This window comes from Nelusetta ayraudi, unplaced genomic scaffold (genome assembly GCF_046127955.1).
Source record: "Nelusetta ayraudi isolate G7.1 ecotype Tasmania unplaced genomic scaffold, CSIRO-AGI_Nayr_v1 ptg000094l, whole genome shotgun sequence".
NCBI classification, from domain to species: domain Eukaryota; kingdom Metazoa; phylum Chordata; class Actinopteri; order Tetraodontiformes; family Monacanthidae; genus Nelusetta; species Nelusetta ayraudi.
Window position 1 is genome coordinate 766069 of NW_027466144.1, and position 12242 is coordinate 778310.

The window sequence follows — 12242 nt, forward strand, 5'->3', positions numbered from 1 at the left end:
ACAAGCCCGTATAATCCCAGATGTTCATCTTCTGTGTGCATCGGCTTTAAAATGAGCGCAGGTCTGGGTGCGCTCACAGTGCTTAGCCAATGTGTTTTCCATCTTGCAGCGCAGGCAGGCAGGCAGGCAGGCAGGAGGCAAATTAAAAAGTAAATACATAAATAAAACGCTTTGGCCCCGACAGCACATGACCTAGAAAGAAAAGAGGGAAAAAAACGGGGAGAATTGTTAAATTGCTGGAAGGAAAACAGGAGTCGACAGGAGGCTGGTAAACTCGGTTTATAGCTGCTGTCAGACTGAAAAGCAGCGGGATGCCTCGCCAGTCAGCTGCGTGCACGCACGCGCGCACACACACACACACACACACAAAATCACAGTCAGTCTGTTAGGAAGAGGAGGAAGAAGGAGCTCAGGTCTTTAAGATTCCAAAGATATGTTTAAGGACCAAATAACTGCAGGGGGAATCTGAGCAAACGCCTTCAAGTCCAGTCATAGCACATAAATTAGAAGATTAAAAGGGGCTCATTGTCTTTACAAGTTGCCCCCCCCCAACACAACCCCCCAACACCACCACCCCCTGACCGCCCCTCACTGTCATCCATCTCTGAGAATCGATGAGAGCAGCGGACAGAAGAAAAGGAGCCTCCTCGCTGAACCAGGTGTGGCTGAATTCTGGGGATCCCTCGCATTCCGCTTTTCCAGGAAATTATGAGTATGCTTTTGCCGTCGTCGTGTTCCAATCTGCTCGCCCGGCGCCTGGATTGCAGGTCTGCGGGGGCCCCAGAAACATCTGTTGCCGTTAAAAACGCAAATTACATACGAGAAATGTTCAGTTTGGACACGTAGAGGGCCTGTGAGGGGCTCCGGTGGGGGAGGGGGCGCAGGGGGGGGGGGAGGACTCCACTAATGAAGCAAGTCGTTGCTGTCCATTGCAACTCTGATCTCGGTGAAGCGATTTCATCAAATCGTCATCAGTCGTAATGTAGTAAAGCCTGAAGTTGAAAAAATGATCTTCGTGTGATCCAAAATTTTTGACACGTCTTCATTTTCTTGGTGCGCTGAGTAAAGATGGAGCGGCAACTCTGTGACCTAAATGCATTCTTAATTGGCTTACAGTTTGCGTGAAATGCAAAGATGAATGCAAAGAGGGATTCGAGTCACCTCTAAATGCTGAAGGGAATTTCTGCTCTCTTCGGAAGGGGCGGGGGGGGGGCGGGTGTGGGGCGCTTCTATCATCTGTTGTGTTTTTGATTCTTCATTGTCTGAAAATAGGTTTGTTGCATCCGAAAGCTGAAAGAAGACAAGCGATCCAGGCCAGGAGTTGCTTTGTTGTCCCACCTTTTTCTACTTCACTTTTAGCTTCAAAGTTTGAACCGGATCCTTTTTTTTCTACAATCAATTGAGGCGGAGGAGAAGACGTGGAGGAGAAGACGTGGATGTGATGTGGATGTGATGTGGATCACAGTCACCACCTTCACCAAGGTGAGAAACTCATCGTAAGCTCCTTAAAACCTCCCAGGAAGAAACAGGCCTAACGAGGCTGCACAGCATCATAAAGGAGTTACAGGCTCACAGGTCAGACCTGCTGATGTTGCAACAACACACACACACACACACACACACCGCAGGAACCAGGCTTTTTTTTTTTTTTGGCTGCTTTTTCACTACAAAATCACGGGTCTGTGTTGCAGGCCTGCACAGTTAAAGTCGGGAGGAAAGTGTAGATTAACAAATTCCTCATGTGTGGACCAGCTGTTTCTGTGTGTGTGTGTGTGTGTGTGTGTGTGTGTGTGCGTGTGTGTGTGTGTGTGTGTGTGTTCAGGTTCAGGCAACACAAGTCGTCAGCTTATGAGAAGCTGCTTATGTGGCAGCATATGTTTGCCATCATCAAACGTCACACACTCCTGTCATGTGATGTCTTTTGTTTGTCAGAGATGGTTGCACCAAACAATCACAACAACAACAACAACAACAACAACCACAACAACCAAAACGTGACCTTTAATTGAGATGCATATACGATCAATTCGAGCTCTTCTTAATGACGTCAAACCAAACAAAATAAGGCCGTTGGTCCACGTCTCCTTCTCTGCTCCTTTACCTCCCTCCTTCCTGCCTTTAATTACGGGGCCTCTGATTGGTCGAGGTCCTCCCGAAGACCTCTGCCAATCAGGTAGCCAGTTGAGGCGGTGCACCGTCGACCCTCCCTCAGGTGGCGCCTGTGCGCGTTCAAGTATGTTTGGTTTAAAACAGTGGCCGGTGGCTGTGAGCTGGCAGAGCGACGGGACGCCGTGCAGGAGGAAGCTTCTATCACACACACATACACACACACACACACACACACACATAGAAACCAGGTGGACTGACTCGCCAGGCCTGCTGGGCTTTGTCTGAGTCACGCCTGGATCCACAGACAGGTACGGCAGTGAGATATCAGGAGGTAAGTGGTGGAACCTGGAACTTTACTTTGAAATTTCAGGACAAATTAGAGGAAAGTTTTTGATTATTTATTTGAAAAATCTGTATTTATATCACAAACTCTTCATCTCCATCATCTTCTCCTTCTTCTTCTTCTTCTTCTTCTTCTTCTTCTTCTTCTTCTTCTTCTTCATCCTCCCTTTAAAAGGCTGCCGAGTTCAAACCTGGGATGCCGTGCGTCTGCCGTCCTTTTCTTGTTGTCGTTTTGCGTATTGTCCTCCTGATGAAAGCGTCTGCTCCTTCACAGTGGAGGTGAGGAGGCGAAGAAGTCATGGCTGCCGACGGGAGAAGCAGCTGCTCCGGCCTCTTGCTGACGGCGCTGCTGGCTGCGATGCTGCTGCCCGGTGAGTTCACGGCCGGGACGCTCAGTGGCTGCTGTCGCGTTTCTTAGCGCTCGCTCGCGTGTGTGATGTGCAGTCTGCAAAAGGGGCAAACCAGTCGCAGTTTAAGAGGAGTGACGTGTGCAAATGGTTATCTACAGTTATTAATCTGCTCAAGTTTATGACAAAGAGTCAGGAGTCTACAGAAAGTGACATTCAGCAAGAAGTTGAATTCACATCACGTGGATGCTGTCTTGCTGCGTCGCTCTTGAGCCTGCGCGCAGTCAAACTGAGAAATCAGAACAGCCGCAGAGAAATGAAAACACCTCATGTTCGGTGAAGCGTCTCCTTTAAAGGAGAAGCTCGTCTGAAGCACAAGTTTGTTTACGGCAAAAATGGCCAAAACGTACAGGAAGTGAAAGTACTCAGCGGTCAACGGAATTCCTGCAGATGTTGTGGTTTATTCATCACTGACGCTGTTAGTTTGTACAGCACAAACCCCAGAGGTAAAGATTAGAGACTCAGAGTCAAACCCTGATTTTTATTTGGTTTTCACAGAATTTGTCGCCTTGTCGTTCCTCCAAACGTGTCACAAACCTCTTCATCACTGCCACATTAAAGCCTCTTACAGAGACAAAACCTGCGGCAATGTTTCTAATTGGTGGTTTGCTGAGGTCGTGGCTGCGCTCCCTGCCTGCTGACGTACAGCTGGAGCTGCGTCCTCTCCCTCATGATCAGCACATTGAGGGAGGAGACGCTCTCGTTTAAAGCTTCAACACAGATGTTACCGAAGCGGCGACAGGTTATGATCTGTAGGGGTGGGAGTGGGGGAGGGGGGGGTTCTTTCATGATTTGTGCCGCTGCTGCAGTAAATGAGCACCTTGAGCCCCCCCCCCCCCCCTCCCCCTCCCTGGCCCTCTTGAAGCGCTTGTTGCTTCCAGATGTGCCAGCTACTGTCTTTTTATGGGCCGATTAAATTGAAAAAGAAAGAAAACAAGGTGAAACACCCGCCCACCTCCTTCCTGTCACTGCACACCGGATCAACTCTGCCATTCGAAAAATAAATCAATAAAAATAGATTTTTTCCCTTAAAATGTGGCTGAATCCTTCTTCTTCTTCCTCTTCCTCCTCCGCGGATCTCCCATCTCCGTCTCCTCATTTGTTCCGCTGTCGAGCTCCCGCCCGCCTCCTTCCCCCTGCAAACCATTAACACCTTTTTCCCCCATGGAGATAAAAGCAGCCTTGGGAGAGGAAGCCTGAATCCGCTGTTTCCTGCGGCTGCATGGGGCCTTAAATGGCACACAGGCATCCGTACACAAACCCATTAGGACACACAAGTGCACACGCAAGCTCTCTGAGGCAACATGGGGTCTCGCCTATTAAAATCTACAAAGCGCGCCGAGCCTTCGGGGGCCTTTCGGGTGCAGCAAATGATCCCCTGATAAACCTGAAGGAGTCGCGCACGCACGGCCGTCGCCGCCGACTGTTCGCTGTCAGAAACATCCCAAATTCTGACTTTTACGTCTCCTGTGTTTCCGCAGCCCTCTTGTCCGCCGGACCGGTGGTGCAAAAACAGAAAAGAGACGGTGAGTATGTGATATGCGGCCGTGAACTTTGAGATCCGTTGTTCCTCGTATTAATAATTCAGAGGGAAACTTTTGAAGTCATTAAAAATCTGCCCTTGAATTTTTATGACGAGGACAGGCAGCGATGGCCACCCCAGGATCAGAGACGTCCTTTATCACTCTTCTTTTTTTATATTTAAATCGCAGTGGCGGCCGAGAGCCTGGGAGAGAGGTCGGCCGCTGCTCTGGCGCAGAGGAGGCTGGTCCGCCACCGCAGGAACATCAGCTGGTACAAAGAGCACTCGGACTTCTGGGGCTGGTACAAGTTCTTCACCGAGAACAACAACCAGGAGGCGGTGAGTGGCTCAGTCCTGCGGCAGGGACTCGTGGAGATGAAACACAATTAAAAACACAGTAAAGATATAATAATCTCATGTGACAACAATAATGAGCCGCTTTCACAGCTGGAGTTTCCATTATCTCCCTGCCTGGGCTCTGAATTGCCTGTCAGCCTGTCTGTGTGTGTGTGTGTGTGTGTGTGTGTGTGTGTGTGTGTTTTGCGAGGAACCATCGACTGTCCGGGGTGTAGCCCCGCCCTCACCCAGACAGCTGGTATACGACCCTGAGTGCAGGATTAGAGGAGAGGGTGTAAAGTTTCTCTCCGTGCCCAAAGAGTCAGAGGAGGATCTTAAAAATGATCCTCTGACGTCATCCGGCTGAATCTGATGTCTCGGAAAAAATTGATAACCAGTGGCTTCAAACCGCGGTGGGTTTCCTGGCTGATTGACATTGACAGTTTGACCTTTTGCGATCCCTGCGCAGGTTCAGGAGATGGACCGCATCTACCTGGCCTACCTGCAGAACAAGAACCGCTCCGAGGGCCGCCGCTCCTACAAGGCCTACCTGCGCCACCTGGGGGACATCTACAAGTCGTGCGCCGACTCCGACGACCCCAAGTGCGTGGCCAACTCCATGACCAGGCCCAAGCCCAAACCCGAGCCCCCCAAGCCGGCGCCCGTCAAGACCTGCGACCCCACCAAGGACGCCTACTGCCTGTACGCCGCCCTGGTGCAGGGGAAGAGCCCCTACCTGCCGCTGGTGCTGCCGGTGGCCACGCCCCCCCCGGCCCCGGCTCCCGCCAAGGCCCCGGCGCCACTGTTTGTTCGCTCGGCCGCTCCGGCCAAAGACCCTCAGTCGGGCTACCACTACTACGCCCCGTCTGCAACGCCCTTCCTGTCCAAGGTGAGCTGCAGTGTCTGCGTGCAAGGTGCAGGGGAAAGGTTTCACTGTAAATCTAAAAATAAATCACGAAAAATAAATGAACCAAAACAGCACCAAAAACCGCGTGTGGTCTCTGCTGCTTCAGGAGCAGAAGGCCGAGCTGCTGCGGATCTGCTCCTCCGACGACGTGGAGTGTCTGCAGTATCACCTGAGAGCCGCCTTCGGCCACGCCCCCTCGGCCGGCTCCCTGCCTTCCTACGCCCACCTGGGCTGCGACCCCAAGAAAGACCCCGCCTGCAAACCCAAGCTGGTGCAGAGAGCGCCCTCTGGTGTCTACCTGCAGTACCCCAACTGTGATCCTCTGAAGGACCCCATCTGTGCCTACGCCGCCTCCCTGGTGGTAGGATGGAGTGATTGCGCTTTAGAAAGAAAATCATTTTGATGGCTTTTGATGCAGTACTCTGAGTTTCTTTTGAGTTTTGAAACTGTCAAGCCGGTAACATCCTACAGCCCATCTTATTGGTCTGAACAAAAGAAAACAGGACTAATCTATCAATGGCGTCAGATTTTGATGTTTTGCAAATTGAAATCTAACGGGGTTGTGTTTCTGCAGGCACCTCGGGCCGTGAACCCTCCGGCCCCCGCCGGCCCCGGATCCTGCAACCCCCTGTACGAGGACGGCTGCAACCCCCTGACGGCCACCAGGTTCGCCACCCCCCCCGAGGCGTACCAAGCCAAGGAGAGAGATGAGGCCGCCTCCCTGCGCGTGGCCCCTGCCGCCGCCGAGCAGACCGACCCCTACGCCATGTACAGGGACGCCTTCGCCAACGCCAACAGAGTCCCTGCTGACCCCTACGCCATGTATCGGCAGGCGGCCAACCCTGCCCCGCCCCCCGCCAGAGACCCCTTCGCCATGCTGCGCCAGTACATGGCCCAGGCTCAGGTCAACGACCCGCACGCCCCCCGCGCCGAGGCGGCCCCAGAGGCTGACCCGTCCGACCCCTACGCAGCCATGCGCGAGGCGGCGGCCGCCATGCATCGCCGCGCCCCCCCCAGCGCCAGGCAGCAGTACCCCTTCGCCGCCCCCACCCACGAGGAGCCCACCCAGGACCAGCGCCACCCTCTGGGGCCTCCAGGTAAAACCAAAGAGGGCTACGACTGTTTCATCGGCTACGACCGCGAGTGCTACCCCGTCAAACCACGCTCGGGGGGCGGCCCGATGGCGCCTCGCCCTGCCGAGAGCTACGAGCCGCACCTGAACGGCGACGGCACCCGCAGCGGCGTCCTGGAGCCCGCCAACCCGCACTGCGACCCCGAGTACGACCCCGACTGCCGCCTGCGCCGCTACGAGCCGGAGCAGGGCCAGGCCGAGGCTCACGCCGAGGCCCACGGCGCGGCCGAGGGCGGCCAGGAGCCGGAGCAGCAGGAGCAGGACCAGTACGAGGCGGAGCCCTACCAGAGCGGCCAGGAGGAGCCTCACATGTCCTACCCGCAGGGCATGCCCAGCCTGCAAGACATACTGAGGCACTACGGAGACCGGTTCCCCGAGCAGGACGACCACAGAGCCTACGCAGACGACTACCGCAGGAAATGAAGCTGCCGCACGTAGACGGACATGAATTACACACTTGCGTGGCCCCGCTGCACCTCCAACCTCTGGCCGCCTCGTGCATAACACAGTCAGGTGCACCTGGACTCGATGTGGGACACGTGAAACCTCCACCTGCCTCCCCTGCTTCTGCTCTCGACCTTTTGCTTTGGCCTGCCGCTTTTCACCTTTCACCTCAAACCACTCGAAATTAGCCGACGCTCTTTCTCTGCTCCGCTTTGCTTCTCTATTGTATCTGCGAGTCTCACTTTTGAATATTTGATGCTGATGGATTTTGTTTTCTTTTTGTTTTCTTTTTCAGTGTCCTAATAAAAATCTCCAGGAGTCTGTTTTTGCTCTTCATTAAATGACTCTTTATGCTTCTCACATGTTGAATTTTTATATTGCAATAAAATTCATTGGCCAGAGAAGAACCTCAACGTCAACAACAGGACCGTCGATGTGCTCAGTGTTTCGTCATGGCTGCCTGAATAGATTCATGAGAAACAGGAGCTTGGGGGTCGGAGGGAGGTTGGGGGGGGGGGGGGGGGGCACCCGTTATTGCTACTGCAGGTGCAGTTTGACCGTCAGGTGAAGGTCACTCTATTGTTGAGCAGTCAGCAATTTTCCCAGGCATCTTTTAAAAGTCAGAACAGAGACGCTGGTAATGCAGAGGGATTAAGGGGGCGACTCTTCCCTCACATATTATCCCGTTTTTATCAGCTGTCTGGCTGCCTGACTCCTATTTTACTCTGGATGAAGGACACTGGCCAACCTGGACTGTCCAAGTGTTTGGGTCCTGCAACTTTAAAATAAATAAATAGATAAAAATATAAATAAGCTGGAGCATGGAAGTTTGTAAAACAAAAAAACAAAAAACCATACAGACAAAGTTCTTCTTCAGTCTATGAATTATAATGTGCTCTATCACCATTCATACTTAAATTCAGAATCACGTTTAGAAAATAAATTTTTTGGAGTGGCCAAAATTGGATCAGCTAAAGGTAAAAGGTCTAATTGTCACTTCCTCCACACGATAATGTGCAGGTGCGTCTGCAACTGTCACACCTGCTCCTACTTATTAAGGCCGCGCCACACCTGTGATGCATTCCTAATGAAATTGGCCCATCTATTGCGGAGCAGGTGTGACAGCTGCACATTATAGTGTGGAGACAGTGACCATTACAGACCTTTCAGCCGCGCACGGCCCTTCTAACATCTGAGAGACGTTTCTCTTTGAGTGACAGACAAGAAAAGGTTCAAGTAACATGGAGCGTTTGGAGCGTCAATCAGAACAGTAAATGAATCAACACAATGTCTTCCATTAACCGTTCATTCAATAACCAGGAAAAACTGCGAAACACACACACACACACACGGATAATGAAGGATACAGTGACACACTCGGAGAAGGATTAGGACATTTAAATGTGGCTGCTGACTTGATTTAATTTGTTATATAACCAAATGAAACATTAGCAGACATAAACATGAATCTGTTCTTCCACCAAAGCAGAAAGTAATGCGGCCTCAGAAGCACAAAGACGCTTAAAAAAAAAAACACGACATCTAAAGACCTCGAAACTGTGACATTTCCCTTCTAATAACTTAATTAAAGTCCCAACTTTGATCAACAGAAAAGCTCATAGACCACAAAGTTCTACTAAAAGGATAATAATAAAAAAAAAAGAAAAATCTTCTCAGTTCTAAATTGCATAAAGCTGTTCAACGAATTAAGACTCTGAATCAAAATCCTGAAATATCCGCCCTGGAAATGGGGCCTGGGGGGGAAAAATCCCCGCATTTAACTGAATATGAAATAGGAATGAAGAGCATTGACCCATTTTTGATCAGCCACAATACCAGCCATAGTATAATACTTCCAGCAAGAATAGGATGTGCTTTTCCTGAACACTTCCAAATTTTGACTCTGACTGAAAAATAACTCAACCGTCATCTCACAGAGGATGATAACAATAATAATCATCATCATAATAATCATAATAACTTCAGTTCAATGTGCAGGAAACGTCTGTTCTCCTCTGCTGGGATCTCAACAGGAAGTCCAGTGCTTAGCCCTTGTTTACCGAGTCCTCCAGTGCTGCAGGACACCGGAGGTCTCCAGTGTGGTCGGTGTGCAGACCGTCGCTCTCGGAAGCAGTGTCACTCTCTGAAGCGAGCCACCAGGGTGAGTCTCGGCTTGGGGCCGGCCGCAGCAGAGGCAGCGGGCCCCTGGTTTGAGTGGACCTCACTGGAGGCGTTGGGGTTGGTCGTGGGCCGGGCAGAGGACGGCGCCGGGGGCGTCACCTGCGGTTCTTTAGTCTGCCGAACGGTGCCGAGCGCCATCCGGGAAAATGGCTTCAGAGCGGAGCCTCGCCGGGGGTCGGAGCAGGTCAGGAGGGCTTTGAAACACCTGGAGAACTGGAAAGCAGCAGTCAGACTCCCAAACTGTGCAGTGAGACATTTTCCTTTTTCAGTAAGATTTTCTTACAAACGCGCTTTCTTTTTTTTTATTATTTGTCCAAACAAACTCTTAAAACCAAATCTATGGCTTAGTTTGACCCCAAAGCTCACACATTAAGTGAAAAATAAAAATAATCCCCCGGCATTAGTGTGCACTGTGCTGGCAGTTGTTGCTACTGTAGTGGCGATAATGTGGCCCCCTGGATAAACGTAGTGTACTTAGTATACTCTTTCACTAATGCACGTATACTGTAAGCGTACTACATTTTCCCAGGAACCCCCAGGGATGCAGCAGGAAGCGCAGACAGGCGGCCCTCTGAAAGTGATTTGTGCAGGATTGCAGGGAGACCAGCTCACCTGTTTGTTCATGAATATGTATATGAAGGGGTTGACCACGGTGGAGAACTTGGCCAGCAGCGAGGGCACGATGCTGGCCTCGGGGCTGAGCATCTCGCCGGGCCTGAAGGTGGACAGCAGGGCCACGACTCCGTAGGGCAGCCAGCACACCAGGTAGCACAGCACCATGGTGACGACCATCAGCAGCACCCGCTGCTCCCTGCGACGGTTCACCACTGAGCTCACGCTGCTCACCTGCAGGAGCAGAAAGGTTCCTTCTTCTCATCGACTCATCTTCGATTGCCAACCAGGCCGTACACCAACTCAGGCACAACACCTTGTACATGCAGATCTCAGGGTTTCAGGTTAGATACCAATGACTTATTTTTAGTAGAAGAAGAATAAGTCCCTTTATTCCTCTTTGACCATCCTTCTTATTGGACAGACATGTTTTTTTTTCTTGTTTTTTTTTGTTTTGTTTTTTTAGAGTAAACAGCAACTCGCCTGTCTGATGGCGCACAGCAGCTTGCCGTAGGAGTAGAGGATGATGCAGAAGGGCAGCAGCAGGCAGAAGGTGAAGAGGCAGACGATGTAGGAGACGTTGTTGGCCGACTGGCTCCTCCAGTCCACCGAGCAGGTGGTGCCGGGACCCTCGGGCCCGTAGCGGCTCCAGCCCACCAGCGGCGGCACCGTCCAGCCCAGCGAGTAGAGCCAGGAGAAGCAGATCCCCGCCAGCGCCGGGCGGTAGTCGTGGCCGCTGGCCATGGTGGGCGACACCATGGTGCAGTAGCGCTCGTAGGACAGGACGGCCAGGGAGACGAGGGAGACGATGCCTGTGTGGGAGGTTGACGGGACTTCACAATCTGAGGACTAGAAAGTTGTGTTTCTGACGTGTTTTAAATTGGTATCGTGTCATAATTGGTTGCCTAATCCCTCACTCAAGGTCATGAGGGTCGCAGGAGATTGTCCCTGCTGTCTTGGTGGTGATGGTTCACCATCACAGGACCAACACAGAGACAAACAACAGGCCCACACATCAGGTTGCCTCTCAGCCTAATGCGCATGTCTCTGAGACTGAAGGGAGAGCGTGCAAACTTTACGCACGTGCATTTGAATCGAACCTGGGAGCACGTAGCGGTATTACAAGTGCACCAGACTCCACAACAACAGCGACAACAAACAAAACAGACGCTCTGCTCACCCAGAGAGGCGTTGACGAAGCCGTACCAGACGCAGCCCGCGCGCCCGATCAGCCAGCGTCCCTGCGTGCTCGCCGCGAAGCTGAACGGCGTCCCGAGCACGTTGACCAGCAGGTCGCTGGCCGAGATGCTGACCAGCAGCAGGTTCATGGGCGTGCGCAGCGCCCGGCAGCGCGCGAACAGCGCCAGCACCAGCAGATTGCTGAGGAAGCCCAGGGTGCCGATGGAGCCCAGGCACACCGCCACCACCAGGTGACCCCTCGCGCTCAGCGAGGGAGGAGCAGCAGCAGGAAGCGGAGCGGGAAGGAGGAGAGTCCCGCTCAGCTGCGCGTCCGCAGCCGCCGCCGCGGCGCCTCCTTGGCAGGGACAGTGCGCGCCACCGCTCAGGTTGCCAAGAGTCATAGGTGCGAGTCACTTTTTGTTGTTGTTCCGTTGGGTTCCAGCTTGGTTTCTGATCATCCCAGCAGAGGAGAGGAGCGCTGCAGCCCGTGTCGCCTTGGCGCAGCTTCAAGTGAGAATCCCAAAGAGACGCCGCATGGCGAGGAGGCAGCGGTGCTCTTGGCTGTTAGATGATGCTTCTCCTCTGCCCTCTGCTCTGCTCTGCTCTGCTCTGATCTCCTCGGCTCGGCTCTGATGTGCTCTGCGCCCTGCTGACAGCACAGGTGTGATGTGTGAGCAGTCTTATCCATCACCGAGCTGCACGAAGGGCTGGGTGGTGCACAGAACTCTGGCTGCGACCGGAAAGGGGAGGGAGGGGGGGGATTACAGCACAACTAAGTGAACTGTAAAACAATTCAACAGAACTGTCTATGGTGTCGCAGTCTCTTAAATCATGAGTCCTGGGTGACGTCTAAAGAAGTGAACACTGAAGACTTGATTGAAACAAAGCCTGGAGAACCATATCGAACACAGACCAGAAATACCAAGGAGCAAAGACTCAAAAACAAAGAGTGAGTGAGTGAAACAAAGTGATGCATTTCAACAGCCGGGAGGCTCCTGGCTTGGATGAGTGAAAGACTGAAGGACGGGGCTGAAGGACAATGGAATCTTGCCTGCATGCACTCATTAATTT

The 12242-nt window shown here is 52.4% G+C and overlaps 2 protein-coding genes across 2 annotated transcripts; one reads left to right on the plus strand and one right to left on the minus strand.

The window, feature by feature from the left end:
* Positions 1 to 2262: 2262 nt before the first annotated feature.
* and1 (actinodin1) lies at positions 2263 to 7522 on the plus strand. The gene is made up of 7 exons (XM_076047639.1): positions 2263 to 2440; positions 2726 to 2822; positions 4340 to 4384; positions 4571 to 4719; positions 5186 to 5605; positions 5730 to 5984; positions 6198 to 7522. The coding sequence occupies exons 2-7, from the start codon at positions 2750 to 2752 to the stop codon at positions 7176 to 7178; spliced, it is 1923 nt and encodes a 640-aa protein (XP_075903754.1). The 5' UTR covers positions 2263 to 2440; positions 2726 to 2749; the 3' UTR covers positions 7179 to 7522.
* A 1092-nt stretch (positions 7523 to 8614) lies between these two features.
* tmtopsb (teleost multiple tissue opsin b) lies at positions 8615 to 11860 on the minus strand. Its single transcript, XM_076047418.1, has 4 exons — positions 11173 to 11860; positions 10476 to 10804; positions 9993 to 10226; positions 8615 to 9593 (listed from the first exon to the last, which is right to left on the minus strand). The coding sequence occupies exons 1-4, from the start codon at positions 11570 to 11572 to the stop codon at positions 9336 to 9338; spliced, it is 1221 nt and encodes a 406-aa protein (XP_075903533.1). The 5' UTR covers positions 11573 to 11860; the 3' UTR covers positions 8615 to 9335.
* Between the last annotated feature and the right edge of the window lie 382 nt (positions 11861 to 12242).